Source organism: Neodiprion fabricii, chromosome 6 (genome assembly GCF_021155785.1).
Source record: "Neodiprion fabricii isolate iyNeoFabr1 chromosome 6, iyNeoFabr1.1, whole genome shotgun sequence".
NCBI classification, from domain to species: Eukaryota; Metazoa; Arthropoda; class Insecta; order Hymenoptera; family Diprionidae; genus Neodiprion; species Neodiprion fabricii.
In genome coordinates, this window is record NC_060244.1 from 25,440,849 (window position 1) to 25,457,529 (window position 16,681).

General features: G+C 37.9%; 2 protein-coding genes across 6 annotated transcripts in view; both read left to right on the forward strand.

Moving 5' to 3' along the window:
• Nucleotides 1-9,517, forward strand: part of LOC124185731 (fibroblast growth factor receptor homolog 1-like) — a 48,099-nt gene extending 38,582 nt beyond the window's left edge. For 2 of the 3 annotated variants that reach the window (XM_046576788.1, XM_046576787.1), the window contains exons 3-11: nucleotides 1,631-1,990; nucleotides 2,074-2,451; nucleotides 2,678-2,856; nucleotides 4,324-4,456; nucleotides 4,535-5,029; nucleotides 6,238-6,736; nucleotides 7,194-7,334; nucleotides 7,472-7,577; nucleotides 7,652-9,517. In XM_046576788.1, the coding sequence (XP_046432744.1) occupies nucleotides 1,631-1,990; nucleotides 2,074-2,451; nucleotides 2,678-2,856; nucleotides 4,324-4,456; nucleotides 4,535-5,029; nucleotides 6,238-6,736; nucleotides 7,194-7,334; nucleotides 7,472-7,577; nucleotides 7,652-7,759 (2,399 nt within the window). In that variant the 3' untranslated portion in view covers nucleotides 7,760-9,517. Of the gene's footprint in view, nucleotides 1-1,630; nucleotides 1,991-2,073; nucleotides 2,452-2,677; nucleotides 2,857-3,789; nucleotides 3,957-4,323; nucleotides 4,457-4,534; nucleotides 5,030-6,237; nucleotides 6,737-7,193; nucleotides 7,335-7,471; nucleotides 7,578-7,651 lie in introns of all 3 variants that reach the window. The other variant, XM_046576790.1, reaches the window with a different exon arrangement.
• Nucleotides 9,518-10,420: 903 nt separating this feature from the next.
• LOC124185733 (polycomb group RING finger protein 3) lies at nucleotides 10,421-13,059 on the forward strand. Of its 3 annotated transcripts, none has more exons than XM_046576798.1 (5): nucleotides 10,421-10,640; nucleotides 10,860-11,159; nucleotides 11,233-11,378; nucleotides 11,542-11,685; nucleotides 11,817-13,059. In XM_046576798.1, the coding sequence occupies exons 2-5, from the start codon at nucleotides 10,883-10,885 to the stop codon at nucleotides 11,940-11,942; spliced, it is 693 nt and encodes a 230-aa protein (XP_046432754.1). In that variant the 5' UTR covers nucleotides 10,421-10,640; nucleotides 10,860-10,882; the 3' UTR covers nucleotides 11,943-13,059. The 3 variants fall into 3 exon arrangements, with proteins under 3 accessions (XP_046432754.1, XP_046432753.1, XP_046432752.1); XM_046576797.1 differs by having other exon boundaries at nucleotides 10,421-10,628; XM_046576796.1 differs by having other exon boundaries at nucleotides 10,421-10,623.
• The last annotated feature ends 3,622 nt before the right edge of the window (nucleotides 13,060-16,681 follow it).

The window sequence follows — 16,681 nt, forward strand, 5'->3', positions numbered from 1 at the left end:
TCGATTTACGTCACGATCCTTGCTGCGCGGTAAGGCTTACCATTATAGAGATTATAGATTGAAATCGCCCCGCGACACTTCCGCGTGAATGACCCTTACAAATTTTCAGCTTGTTATAGTAGGTATACTTCGTTGGGTATACGGACCAAAAAGAACCCTGGATGCAGGTGCGGCGAAACGAGAATGGACGGGATGACTTTCAGGCACATAAATTTTCTACAAATAAAAGGAAAGAGTAAATAAATAACGACCAGATAAAACAAAAAAGAATATACCGTGCAGTTTATGTATACCTATATGGTGGACTGGTCACTTTATTGGTTTAGTTGACGAGCTAAAAGAAATTCAGTTTACATAACGCAGGGTGCAGTGTGCTATATAGCACTGCAAGAAAATCAAACAAATTAACCAACTCTGGTTACTCAATGGGCGTAAAAGTCATTCCGATTTTTGGAACAATACTCGCAGCGAACTTCGAATTGCGTATACATGTGTCTAAGAGAATTTGTTCAAAGATCGCCCCACGCAACTTTGTTACAAGGAACAAATCGAAGAATCATAAAAAAGGAACGTCCAAAGCCATTAATTTCGCAAGACAAGCCTGATTCCGCAACGTATTGTGCAAAATAAAAATAAAAAGTACCTCCTTAGTTCTTTCTGCCAGCAAATCTCTCTCCGGCGTTACTCTGGCTTTCGTAGCGAGATAAACCCGAGTTGTAATTGTGCATCGGCTAATGGCACCTCGGGGCCGCCTATGTTTAGCCAGAATGCATTCTGCATGGGTATGCATGCGAATATGCGGCGAATCACGGATGAGGCTTGAGTAGGGGGGAAAGTTACAGGACAGCATCGCGTTTCAGTTCTGGCCATGATCCAGGATCGTCGCATCGTCAACCCGGGCTCGAGTCCCTCGTCACCTCATGAATGAACAAAACGGCACCGTGTCTATCGCTTGGACAGGGTGGTTGCAGTGCGGCTATTGTGCGTTTCTTCTCGGTTTCGTTGCACAGACTGCGATACGTGTGTGATACGGATCATCGCGTCGTCGCGCCAAAAACGGCGGTAAAAATCGACATGAATAATTACATCGCGTATGACAATCTAAATAGCCCGGGACGATGCAATGAAACGGTTGTTAAAATTCTGCTCGCGGATGTATAAAGAACGCGGCACTGTAATTTATTTGCGCGGTAAATCCATCGGGCAGACCGCATCGTAATTATACGTTGCGGGACGAATTCTAAATTCGAAATAATCCCGCGTCCTCACTCTGCATTATTTTGTTATACGATGATAATATAATTATCAACAATCTCGTACATCCCGGTGTATAAAGTCATTATATATAGCCCATGGGGTAGAGGTATCAATTTTCTCCGCATACGTCGCAGTGGGCGAAAATTTAAAATCTGCGTCACCGAAATACCTTCGGTGTAAATCTTTTTTGCTCGAAACACGTGATTAATTCACCCACTTTTCAGTCGCTATTTTAAAAGCGCAGCGGATGATTCGCGCGGGCTGTAAAACCTGAGGCGTCTCAAGCCAGCGGCGCAGTCGTCACGGAAATACGATTAATTCGATGAAGGAAGAGAATTTTCTCGAAACCGTTTCACCCCTCGCTTTGTTTCAGATTTGATAAACCCCGACATTGTGATAAACGTTGGAGAAAAGCTGCGTATCCGATGTCAACCGCAACCCGATTCGCAAACATTTTGGTACAAAAACGACGTACATTTCCAATCGTCGGTACCGAAAATACGGGTAATGAGCGAGTGGATAAAATTCAAGGCAGTCCAGGTGGAGGACACCGGAATATACGGCTGCAAAGTCGCGACGAAAAACGTGATAGAGTGGAAAAACGTCTCGATAACGGTTGTCGAGCCGCCCGTTGAAGAGCAGAGAGACGAACCGTTCAACCCCGAAAACGCGGCCCTTGAAGCGCGGCGACCGGAGGAGGAAACGAACGAGCTGGAGAACGAGGCCAGAAAACGTGAGTTAAAAACTCCTGGAGCCTGGCGTGATATTTTTGCAACACTTTTATAATTTTCTCCGTCGTAATCCTTCGATTTTCAGGCATGCCGGAGCCGCTTTCGCTGCACATAGACGCCGACCCCGACAGCGACAAGGCGGACGAAACCGAGGTCGGGATTCACAACACGACGGCGGAACTGAGTCCACCTTATTTCCCGAAGATCGACACGATGCCCAAGGTGATTGCCAAGCCGGCGGGAAACACGCTCAAACTACGATGTCCGGGGAGCGGGAATCCCATGCCGAACATAACTTGGCTGAAGAACAATCAGGAGCCAGAAAGGTCGCTCGGGATCGTTAAGATACGGGGCTGGACCCTGAACATTGAAGACGTCGTCCCCGAGGACGGCGGAAACTACACTTGCATCCTGTGCAACTCCCTGGGTTGCACAAATTACACGTTTAAGGTCGACATTATAGGTGAGCATCAAGGTGATACCAGTAGTAGTAATAGTAGTAGTAGTAGTAGTAGTGACGATAATGATTCATTGGCGATGTCAGCATCACTGTTTCTTGCTTCCCCCTCGCAATTCCTCGACGTGTATCCACGTCGCAATGCGACCACGTGCCACCGTGTAAACACCATGCAACGGTGGATACAGCCAAACCTGAGTAACGAATAAAGATGTCTAACGAAATAATTCAGAGAGATTCCCGCACAAGCCGTACATCAACCTGGGATACCCAAAGAACGTCACGGCACAGTTGGGATCCTCGGTTCAATTCAAATGTTCTATCGTATCAGACCTGGAGCCTAACATACAGTGGCTAAAGGTCTATGGGAGTCCCGAAGAGGACAGAGAGCCCAATGGAACTCAGATCGAGGTACATCGCAATATCACATGTGGACCCTCTCGTCCGTAAACCTATCCTCTCGATTGGACGCATAAAAAATAAATAAATAATAGATAAATACAATAAACAAATAACTTATCTCTTGTTCCCTAACCTATCGCCAATTTATACAGACGGGCAACGTTTCATGGGCTAATCATGGTGGCTGGATATTATATGTATACATGTAACACGCACATTGAGCAGAAGAGAGACGATCATCAACTGCTCTGGTGGTTGGAGGTGAAGGAAAAATTTACTCAACACATTAATGTTTATCCGGCATTCATTGTATTTGGCCAATGCCAAGGTCTTGGTTCTGTGACTCTAACTCAAAAACCGCTTCATGTTTCAGGCTCAATTGTATATTTTCTTTTATTTTTCTATTCTTTTCAGCCTATGAATGAGTTTCATTCTGAATTCAAGGTGTTGGTGTTGTAATATACACGTGGTGAATGGCTAGTAAAAAAAATATATACATGTACATATATATGTAAATTCTTCATGATACAAATCATATCATGCTGCGAAAATTTGTAGGCTTTCAAACGGAACTGGATAAAGTGACGGAGGAAAAATTTTGGAAAATATAATAATTGAGCAAATTTCGACCTGATATGATTTCTAGGTGGATAATGTATAGTTCTATCGTTGTAATCACTTGACTTTAACCGAACGAACGCGAGCCCATGATTTGCCGATGAGATTCCAATTAGTAGTGAATAAGTAGAGCGACATCTGTCGCTCGGTGTATAATTGTTACCTATTCCTGTTTGGAAGGAACCGAATTGGAATCGAAAGGTGAAATATGCTCCGTTCGTTTTGATACTGTCCAATGTTATACCGCATCTTTTAATCCTCATATACCCGCGGTAACAAACACATGTCTCTAAATACGGTGGTTGGGCTTATTCTCATACGCAGAACGCTTAATTCATCGACCGATCCTGACGGTGGCGCCTCAGAATAGGACAGTACTAGTAGGAACCAACACTACATTGAACTGCCGAGTCCTCTCCGACGCTCATTCCCACGTGCAATGGTTCTACGGGTTTCATAACACCCTCGACACCACCAACAAAAGTCTCGAGGTTAATAACGATAATAAATGATGTCTTCGTGTCGCGGATGAAGCGATGCCTTGTATGCCTTGTAATTGTGCGCCGACAGCTTGTTCGATGCATGCGGAATAAGTTCAGCAGCTCTGACAACAAATACTCGATTACTCGTTAGAGACCAATGTGTGAGAATTTCTGTCCCGCTCTATGCTCCGCACTCACGATCAGACGCTTTTAACCGATCTTTCTCGCTTCCTTACTTTCCTCTCTCGCTTCTTCAAACTCTACAGAAAAGTGTACGTCAAATTCTCTCCTATCGCTTTACGTGTGGTTCTGTCGAACGAATGACTCGGAGGCGACGGATCGATCGATCCCTAATCGGCACGGTTTATGATATCAGGTTGGCGACACGAGTAAGCCGGACGTTTTGGAATTGGCGAACGTAACGAGCGAACACGAAGGCTGGTATACCTGCATAGCGGCGAACAATCTGGGCGTCACATTCAGCAGCGCTTATCTCCGAGTTGTGGAATGTGAGTAGAGGGGAAAAACAGGCGCAAGCAATATTTCCCCGAATAATTATCTCTCAAATAATGCATCTTCCCGCACAGCTCTTGAAGAGGAGAACCGGGTTCCGCTAACAGCTCGGCCTCAATCGGTCCTGGTGAACGCGTTGGCGGGTATTTTGTGCACATCCTTTCTCTTCGGGATAATAATCGTTGTCAGTATATTCCGACGACTGAAGCGAGAGAAGATGAAGAAGATACTGGCGATAGAAACGGCCCGAGCTGCTGTGGTGACGCAGTGGACGAAAAAGGTGATCGTGGAGAAACAGCATCTGGCCAACGCCCAGAACGTTCAGGAGCCGCTCCTAATGCCGGTCGTTAAAATCGAGAAGCAAAAATCCACCGCCACGGCCGAAGACAACTCAGGAGGAAGTATTTCCGAGTACGAATTACCGATGGACAGTGCCTGGGAACTTTCTCGGGATCACTTGGCGCTCGGAAACACCCTCGGCGAAGGAGCATTCGGAAAAGTTGTTCGCGCTCAGTCGAACTCCCTTAAACCCGGAATACCGAGCGTCGTTGCTGTCAAAATGCTCAAGGGTACACGCCCAGAATTACAATAATTCATTAACCGATTAATGTACTAGTATAAAAAGTAAAAACAATCCTCTCGTGCCTTTTGCTTTTTTATGAAAAGAAAAAAAAAAAACATCACTTACGTACTGTTCCATTCGTTGGAATGATTCAATTTTCTTTGCGATGTGACGAAATTATTATTTACGACAATTAAATGGTAGTCTAATTTACATTTGCCTGAAATAAGAAAATTTATTTGAACCTGTATCTCGATTTATTTATTATTATTGTTATTATTTTAAATGTATAAAAAAGGAAAAAAAGAAATGCATATATACGTATATAGGAGTTAGAATTGTAATAGGATAAATAAATACATATTTTCATTTCGACGATAATTTTCGACTACGCAAATACGTTGAATCAAATGAGTTGTTATTGCTCGAATCTAGTTATTGTGCGGAAATTTTTTCGGTCCAGGTAAATAATAATTGTTACTTAACGTTTACGCGATTTGATAAATCTCGTTGAGTTCATAAGTGAAAATAAAAATTCCATTTTTCTATTATCATTGAACTTGATATTAAAATACAAAACTTCAGTGAGATTGCACAATTTTATTTGAAACATTTCTCAAATTCTTTAACGTTGTAAAATAAATTATGCAAGAATGGAAAGAATAATATCAATTCAATACTTATTGAACGACAACAGCAGCAGCAGCAGTATTGTTGCAATAGATGTAAGATTTTTAGAGAATATAAAAAGAAATCAGCAATCTAGTAATGCTTGAATGCAGTTCCGACGGTAAAAAAAAAAAAAAAAAACACAATCTCTTATCGAACTCTCCGATGGAAATTGCGCAATCAGCGCATGCGCATTGATCAATCGCAATACACTTATCAAATTTTTTTTTCCTTTTTTATTACAACCACGACCAATCCAATTCGGCCGAATTATGTCCGACGACATTACAGCTGTTCATTTGATTCGACGTGTATGAAATTTGATGACTCACGAGTAAAAATATGTATTAATGTTTATATCAAGTAAAAAACGAAACCAATAAATCCAAATTATTTGTGGCAAGTACAGTTACGAGTGGATTGAAAGTAGAACGATTCGAGGCGGCTAGAAACTTGAAACCGTATATACGTAAGCTATCGGACGAAGCATATCCGGAAAGCCAGGAATGAATAACTAACGATATTGATGCAATTTTATTTCTACAGAGGGTCACACGGACGCAGAGATGATGGACCTTGTGTCGGAAATGGAAATGATGAAGGTAATCGGAAAGCACGTTAACATAATAAACCTGCTGGGCGCTTGCACTCAAGGCGGCCCGCTTTACGTCGTGGTCGAATTCGCGCCTCACGGAAACCTCCGGGACTTCCTGCGGGAGCACAGACCGTCTTCCGGTTACGAGCCGACGATAGGCCAGGAGACGAAGCAGCGAAAAACGCTGACGCAAAAGGACCTCGTCTCCTTCGCGTACCAGGTAGCCAGGGGCATGGAATACCTGGCGAGCAGACGCTGCATCCACAGAGATTTGGCCGCCAGGAACGTCCTCGTGAGCGACGAGTACGTGCTCAAGATAGCCGACTTTGGACTCGCCCGCGACATCCACTGCCACGATTACTACAGGAAAACTACAGACGGAAGGCTTCCGGTTAAGTGGATGGCACCCGAGGCCCTCTTTCACAGGCTTTACACCACTCAGTCCGACGTGTAAGTTCGCGCGCGTTTCAGAATTACGTGCAACTAGTAGAGGGCTGAAAGAATCGTGCAATTTCTTGAGAATTTATACCCGAAATAGTTATTTAATTAGGCTGCTGGTTGTTTTATACAAAAGTATGTAGATCGAGTTTCGTTTGTGGGGGCGACGTTGAAATTCCGAATTTGAAAAGTTCCGAAAGCGCCGAATCCCAAATTATTTCATGGCGAATCTTGAAGTAAAGAAATCAAATTTTTACCAAGTAGCAAAGTTTCGAATGGTCCAAAACATGTACCATGTAACTTTGGTACAAAATAAATCTCTGACGAAACTCTAATTGGTCATCAAGATATAAATTCTTAGAATTGGGCCACTTTCGACTTTCTGCGCTCGTTCACGTCTCCTTAAGATGATTTTAATCGTCAAAAGTGTTCTAATTTTCTAATCCAAAAATAATTCTCCCGTTATTAGATGGTCGTACGGAATTCTGTTGTGGGAAATAATGACTCTGGGCGGTACGCCCTACCCGTCCGTTCCCTCGGTTGAGAAATTGTTTCAGCTATTGAGATCTGGACACAGGATGGAAAAGCCGCCGTGTTGTTCTATCGAGATGTAAGTTGGCAAAAAATTTTCCATCTTTTGTTTTTTTAAATACATGTTCTTAATTTCATACCGACTTTCCTTCTTGTCCTTCTTATTCGTGTGCCGTGTCGGTCAACCCTCACCCTGATCTTTCTTCGATTCCAAAGATACATGCTCATGCGGGATTGCTGGAGTTACCAACCAAACGAACGACCGATGTTCGGTGAGCTGGTCGAAGACCTTGACAGGATATTGACGATAACCGCTAACGAGGTGAGTGAATCGCAATAAATAATCCGATAATGATTGACGAAAATGACGACAACGAGTTTACTCAAATTTTACAGGAATACTTGGACCTCGGTCTACCGCAGCTAGACACGCCGCCATCCAGCCAGGAGTCGAGCGAAGCCGAGGAAGACGACGATGACGAGAAGTTTCCGTATTTGTTGTGAATAACCTGGCCGAATGAGAAAATAAGGTGACAATTGTCGTTTTACTCATGAATTTTCGAGAGATAATCAAGACGTCGGAACTCTTGGTTGGGTAGAAATGAAAATGACGGAAAAGGAATCGTACAATCGATACGAGATGAGAAGATAATTTTGAGAATAATGAACTAACAAACTGACAAAGTATAATACACGTAATAGTGAAAAATCACGTGTAATATAAAGTGTTTGTTACACCGAAGGACAAAAGTGAAAGAGGAAAAAAGGCGATTCAAGTTTTTGTGAGTGGAAGGAGGTAAATTACGTCGGGATATTTGTACAACCGAACGTCGACTGATACATAGAGAACACGCCAAATGATACAAATCAGTATTGACAAAAACATAAATAGATAAATAAATAAATGAATGAATAAATAAATAAACAAAAAATAAAGATAAATACGTAACGCATATGTTTTTTAGACTTTTAAGGAACTGTTGAAAAACGAAAAAAGGGAGAAAAAAAATAATTAATCCAACGCATTGTAAACCTGGTGGTGCCTGATGTTTCGAGGTGCTAATCGTGCAAGGTATAAATCACGCGTTATATACTTTTTACGTATTTATGTAATAATATAATAATGTGCGATGACTAAGTGCCTTTTAATTGTTACCAATTCAGTAAAATTGAAATTACAATAATCGATCGAGCAATTGATTGATTATTAATTTCATCGAGAAGTGTACTAAAATGTAAGAATAAATAATCATAATAATAATAATAAACATGTATTTTTATAATTGATTTATATACATGTATGTATTATACATATATCTATAATAAACGTGCTCGTTCAACTCGTTGACAATTCATTATTATTGTTACAATTATTATTATCACACTTTGGAAAAGGCTCAAAATCTTGACAAACTGTATCATTATTTCATGTATTATCGAATGAAAACAACAAAAAAAAAATTGAGAAACGAATTGCAATGGGTACGATATTGTGTTTGTTACTAGTCAATTTATAAATTTCAACATTTTGTACGATAGATTTTTCTTTTTTCTAAGATTTATAATATGTAACATTTCTACGTTTTTAGTTGTTTTTTTTTATCATAGATTTAATGCAAACTTGTAAAAACTACCGAAGAAAAAAAGAAGAAAAAATAATCACAAGTATATTACATTTCGTTCACATGTACGAACGTTAGGTACGAACCTTGCTGAAAATGTGTATGAGCTCGAAAATAAGATAGAACTGCAGCGACAGAGAGAACGTCACGTTTTATTTTTTTGTATTAATACGGATATTTCTGTTAATATCGTTTGAAACAGTGGATATATTTATCCTCAATATCTCTCTTGAAGGTATACGAATACCTCAAAGTATTTACGAAGCATTCAACATACGTGTATAGATAACAGTTTATAAAAATTATAGTAGATAATAAATAGCATTAGATAATTTATTATTTGTAAATTCATCGTATGTATTTCATTTTGTCCGTTTTGTATTATGCGAAATCAGTTATTGAACATCATAAATGAAACACAAAAGGTACACATCATTGAATATAAAACGCCGTTACGCGAATGAATAGTTCAAGAACGAATTACCCTATCTTATAACTGTGTATTCATGGTTGTTAACAATGGAAAGAAACAAGAAATTAAAAGAAAAAGAAAAATGAAAAAAAAATGAATAAAACTTGTAAAAAGTACATTTAAACACATTCACATCTAGGTTTACGCCGTAACGGAGTAAAAATAGTTTAGACAAGAAGAATAAAAAATAAAATAAAGTGTAAATAGGACCGAATTGTTTATTATTTCTATAAAGTGAAGAAAGAAAAAAATGGAAAATTTTTTTTAATCAGTGCCTAAATAACCACAGCGATTGCCGCATTTTTACCTGCAAACATGTATCGTATATTTGTATATTCGGTGTAACTGAAGTGTAACGAGTTTCAACTCTCCAATAAATGAAAATATGTGTACCCAACATTAATACTTGTATGACAATCTCTAATTTCCCACCTTCCTGTAAGTTAAGATTTAGCTCGAGTCCGTTCGATTGATTGGAAAAAAAAGGATTGCAGTAAGTATTTCGAAAGAGAATTTAGCGGAATAAAAAATAAAATATTTTATTTCGTCCATTTCTCTGACTTCCTCTTCCAGAGAAATACAGAGGAAGGATTTTCAAGAAAACGAAAACAATCGATACAAATGATTCTGAAATATATTGTAACGAACTAGGCGTTGCATAATAAGTAAAACAGGTTCGTCAGCTTATGAAGCAAAGAAACGGGCAACAAAATTAAAAGATGAGGAAAAATGCTTTAATGGCAATGCGTGTTTACAGTTCAAAGTCTGAAACAGGACTGTTTTTATAATAATGTTGGTTGACGAAGCAGCCTTATTCATTTTCTGACACATGAAAGCCTGTATACATCTTTTATCTACGATGACTACTAGATCGGAAAAGGGGGACAAAACGGCTTATTTCACCATTTGTGAGAATATTAATGTAAAAAATTAGAATGACCGGTATGTTAGGGAAAAAAATTTGAAATTTGTAAATGGAACGCTTTGCGCGCCGTGAAGATTAAACCAATTAAACGGTCGCAGGAGAAACAGATGCGAGTAGATTAGTACGAGAAAAGAGCGCTAAGAGGGCGGTTAAGTCAATACGTTTTGTTGTCATCAGCCACATTTACAATAAGTTGTTTTTACCAAATTTTTATTACAAATGTTATTTTATTCTATATATAAGGTGACGAATAATACCATGAAAATATATCAATCGTAATAAAAAATGTTTCCGCGTTGTTTGTTGGTGATGCATACTAGTGAGAGCCGTGAAAGTTTATAGGCCAAAAGTAAGGTTAGAAATATGGTAACCCACTTTTTACAACGAAACACAGGCAATTGTCAAAAGTATAATTTTAGTATGGGTATGAATTTAGGATGAAACTTATGCCCAAAGGAATATTCGGATTGTTCGAAACGTGCTTACCGCTATTATAAATGAAAATGAGAATATTATTCGGGGAACGTTTTACTCGTGGTATTCGGATGGAAATTCACACCGTATTGAATAGAGTTATTTTCGCAGGTGATAACGTGAATTCCGAATAAATGGTGCTCACCGGTGCCATGGAGAGGCGAATAAAGCTGAAAACATTAAACAGTCACATAACGTGCAAGATATGCCGCGGCTACCTTATAGATGCTACAACAGTGACGGAGTGCCTCCACACATTTTGTAAAAGCTGCCTAGTCAAACACCTCGAGGAGAAACACACCTGCCCGACATGCCAAATAGTTATACACCAGTCACATCCCCTTCAGTATATTAGCTTTGACAGAACCATGCAGGATATCGTCTACAAACTTGTCCCCGATCTCCAGGAGAGTGAGTAGTTCACCTGCTTGTATTTTGCCAATTATAACGACAATCGTTAACCAGCGACTCGCTTTTATTTCAGACGAAATCAAGAGAGAGAGAGAATTCTACAGAGCCCGAGGATTGCCTTGTCCTAAGGATGTTTTACCAAACGCCGCCGAAATGGAAGAGGAAAAACAATCTGGCGACACTCATGCCGAGTCTGATTATCACCGAGCCGACGAACAGGTGAATAAAAAATTTTTACTTTTCGTTCGATATTGAGAAGCTTTGTTGCAAAGATACAGTGACTAATAGAAACAATTTTTCGTTTCGAGAAACATGGCGTGTTTCAGATACGTTTCTTCTTTAGTCAGACGTTATAACAGGACGGGTGTTTTTCTCTTCACAGGTTAACGTGTGCTTGGAGTGCATGAACACAAGTTTAAAAACGTTGAAACGAAGATTTATAAGGTGTTCGGCACAGGCGACTATTACACACTTGAAAAAATTTATTGCCAAAAAAGTCCTCAACGGTATGGAGAAATATCGCGATGTAAGTAAAGAAAAAAAAACTGGATATCTTAAATGGAAAATGCAGAGGAAAAGAAAATACTGAGAGTTTTAAGGCGTAGTTTCGACGAGCCGATACTCTTTGTTACAAAATAATCTGTTGTTTGATTTCAGATCGATATTCTATGCAACAATGAACTCCTGGGAAAGGATCATACGTTAAAATTTGTCTACGTAACAAGATGGAGGTTTCGAGACCCACCTCTAAGGCTCCAATACAGGCCTCGTATAGACATATAATCTAAGCTCTTTCTCTCGGTGTATAGAAACAAGCTGTAACGTTAACCAGCTTCAAATGGAACTCTAACATATTTTCATCCAATCTATCAATCTACCGCCTTGCTATACAAGCCTATATATTCGAGATATGCAGCTTTTATTTATCAAATATCACGTTAGATTTCGGGCTGAGAATTTTGCACCAGCTCAATGATAAAAGAAAAGAAAAATGAAACGTATATAAATGTGTATGGTATAAAAATTCATATATACGTATGTATATAGATATAATTATTTTCATGAGTAAAAGATGAATATATTTTATGATTAGCAAATTTATGGAGGAAAAAAGTAACGAAAACCCGATTATTACGACATAAAGCACAGTAACATAAAAGAATTTTAAACTGGACGAAAGAACCACACACGCTTGCATATTTTTAGATATTATTTCGAAATTTTTAACATTACGTATTTTTATTTTATCTTTATCATGACTCGCGTTAAGGCATCAACTCTAGAATTTACCTCTGTCTAACTTTCGCCCAAAAGTCAACTATAAATCCAACAATTTTCATTTCGTGGAACAAAAAATTTTCTGAACAACCGAAGCAAGCGGTAAATATAAAAATATTCAGGAACAAAGAAACGTATTATCAATTCTGTTAATTAAGGTCAAATCAAGTTTTCTTCATCAGCTATTAATAAATCAACTGTTCTTTCCAACGAATAAAACTTTGTACCAGTTTTATCAGTTCTGAAATTTCAAATATAACGTAAATACGCGTATACTTTGAATTGTGCATCTAGTTGAGAATATCTTGGAATCATTGTGAAGCAGGTTTTTGTTTTCTTCAATATGAGATGGATTTCATATGTTTCGAATCGATAATACTGTACAGTATATAATTTAATTTCTACGGATCTATCTTTACATTTATCGTTTATATTTATCGATAAGAGAAAAATTTTAATTTTTTTTTTTTCCATCTCAGCCAGCACTAATTCCAGACCAAAATCTATTGAAAAAAAAAAGTAGAAACGCATTATCGTCACCACGATTGTATCATAGAACGTTTAAGTTCATCGTACATACTATATGTGTTTTAATATTTTCTTTAACCAATAATAATAAAAATATCAACATGAATCTTCGTTATTTTCATATGTAATATTTGAACAAAGAAATAATAATATTAACATTTAGTTAACTTTAATTAAAAATGTAAATGTGGCTGGTACAGAAGGCGTCGTAGTTTTCAAACATTTAAATACGTAGATACGTTACACATATATAATATAGACAAGTATTTTTAAATGGGAATCAGAAACACATACATACATATAACAATGCCCATCTAAATTTATATTTTTCAAATTGTCGACGTCAATATACCGTGGGCTGTTGTATAGTATATGTAGATGTTACAAAATGTAATACCTAAGAGTGCATTGCATAGAGAGAATTTTAATTACGTGTTTTCTATACCTGGACAATTTTTCTCTCAGTACTTACTTCTTCGCAATAATTTGTTATTTTTTTTTTTCGTTTTTGTTTGCATAGTAACACCGTAACGTAGTTTTCCATTCAAGATATGAAATATATACCTGAATGTATATAGAATATTTTTTGACAGAACTCTGGAATTATCCATTGCTTTAAATAGACTAATCGTTGCGATAATTCGACTAGCGTAAATCTTGGACGTTGTGACTTTTTACCTTTGTATATTTATGCGCTGTATGTAATGTGGTTCACTATTCTATACTTCATTCGACATTCAAGTTACCTCGAGAGCGGTTTATATTACCTTTAAAAAGCATGCGTCGATAATTATAACGGCATATGTCAAAAGTCGCATTCCTAAAAATAATCAAGATTTAATTCGAGTGAATTATAGAACGTGTGATTGCTGCTTTTATTTAGATCAACTTGATAAGTTTTAGATGATCATGTAAAAGAAAAAGGAAGAAAAAACGAGTGTGATTGTACATATTGTTAGGATATAACTATAAGCAACTTTGCTAAGTAGTGGTATACTCGATTGTACTAATGCTTAAATACGTTGTACACACGTGTATATGTATTATCATAAATTATTGAAATAAATATGTTTTGTACAGTATAATTTGTTATTCAACAAACGGTCGTATTTCCCGTACACATATATACGTATTATACATAGATCATTTACTTCTCCGCACTTATACATCCCTAATTGAATACGCGACGATATATTTTCGGTGTTTTTTTTCTCTCAGATTAATAATCTTGTAACTTTTTCTCCGACAGTGTTACAGCTTTTTACAAACTAGTAAACACATTGGCCGTTGTTCGTCCGTAAATTTCATTTTAAGGAATTTCATCCTCTCACGTAGGAGAAAGGTTGAAGCAGAAAGAAAACAAAAAAAAAAAAAAACTAGACTTTCGCGATTGTGCACAACATATGTATAATACGACTTCACCGTGGTAAATTTTTTCTAATGTTAGATATACATGGTGTATGGCAACGTATACTTAAAACAAGTTCAAGCAGTTCCAGCTGTGAGAATTATTCAGGTGAAAATTTTTACCCACAGAAATTAATTACCTACAATAACAATACATTGTCTAAGTTACACGTAAAAAAACGCAGGCGGAATAATTTATCGCAGTGGTCGCGGATAGAATTAACACGCGATTAATGATCATCGTGTGAACACGTCTTAATGAGCATCATAAGAAATTCGGTGAAGTTCGATATTGCGAGTATGGAATCTGGATTCATTCGTCTCACTTTCTCTCCTCTATAACGTAATACTGGCAGGCGGTTACTAAATACTCCATGTATAACTGAAAATAAATTCTGTTACTTATTGCATCATGTACACCACGATGTACACGCACTGCAGGAGAGTGCGTGTGTTGCAAATCCCAAGAATATCATATCGGTACAACAAAAATCACGTAGAGTAGGCTTTTAAAAAGCGATCAGTGTAAGTAAGTAAGTAAGTAAGTAAGTAAGTAAGTAAGTAAGTATGTATGTATGTATGTATGTATGTATGTATGTATGTATGTATGTATGTACGTGCATCAATGAGGCAGAGAAAACAGGAAATTGTATACCGTTAAATACGGCAAGAAAAATGTCGAGAGATCATTTCTTTTTCTTCCTAATCTAGTAGTCGGATAAATAGTTATGCATATCCGCACTCTAGGCAGCTGTATAATAGCCACGGTGTAAAGATTGAAAGGATTTTGCGACCGTTAAAGGTCTCGCCTTTCACTTTCGTAGGGAGTGCATGATAGTCGATTCGTATACATATATAATACGTATAAACATACACGTTGCGAAGTTTGATTGACTTTTCGGTATTCCCGAGGCCTCGTGAAGTACAATTTTTGTTCATTTTTGTTCATTTTTATTAATTTTTTACTCATACCCGAAATCCTTACACGCGGAATTCCGCTCTCGATGAAAGCTGATGTTATACGCTTCAATTATCAGGAATGAGATTCTGTACTCGAGGACAAAAAATTTACTAATTTACTACTTTGCTGCGTATGCATGAACATATAATTATATACACACACTAGGTGTTTAAATTTCTTTTCAAGATTATTACAATGCGTAGATAATTAACCGAAATAAAACCGCGGTATTTCTATTATTAACAGCGGTCGACGGTAATAATTTTCACTTTCGATTCAATCAAGTTTTCCCTTTTTTTTTTTAAATTATTTAACCAAATTATAAGTTCAGATAAGTTTATGCGTGTATTTTCTACATAATTTTCTATATATATAATTAATGGATATATTTACAACTGTACATTGTCGTATATAAATGGAATAATATATTGCAGCCAAATAAATTGCACACCGTGTGCAGAAAATCGGCGACAAATGTAATTAATCGACGTATCAAAATTTGAGATGAAGTCTTTTTCAACCGCATTTCGAGATCGTATCATGATATTTTTCTAATACGTCGAAATGAGGACACGATAAAATACGGAAATCAATTCCTTTCTAATTTAATTCTAATTATTAATTCACGGATAATTATAAAACTTGAAATTTTTATATTTTTCCTACGTTTGAATAATAATTAATCATTACGATTTGCAATTCGCATCGATGTACGATCACGGAGAATAGTATAATCGAAACGCGTTTATCGTTAGATCGGTAAAATCAAAAGACCGTCTGACTCTACTTAGATAAATAATAAAACAACAAAAAAAAAACAAAAAACAATTGACGGCAGACTGACATTGCATAACGGTGAGCGATGGGTGAGCGTAATAGGAAGGCGGATGACACGACGGTGATACGGTACTTTGCGATTAACAGGTAGGCGTAAGAGGCGAGTACGTGACCGTAGTTTCAACTACAATGCTGAAAGTCGTCCTTGGGGGATTGCACGCAATCCTAAGTATGCGTGTGTATGCATGAGCAATCCTAAGTATGCGTGTCTATGCCTGAGCAATCGTAAGTATGCGTGTATGCATGAGCAATCCTAAGTATGCGTGTGTATGCCTGAGCAATCGTAAGTATGCGTGTATGCATGAGCAATCCTAAGTATGCGTGTGTATGCCTGAGCAATCGTAAGTATGCGTGTATGCATGAGCAATCGTAAGTATGCGTGTGTATGCATGAGCAATCGTAAGAATCGCAAGTTAAGTCGGCAGGCAGCGCCTCTATAGCTGGGTAGGGCTGTGAGTCGAAGGAAAAGAAGGCGGGGAAAGAGAAGAAAACAAAGAAAAGGTCGAACGGC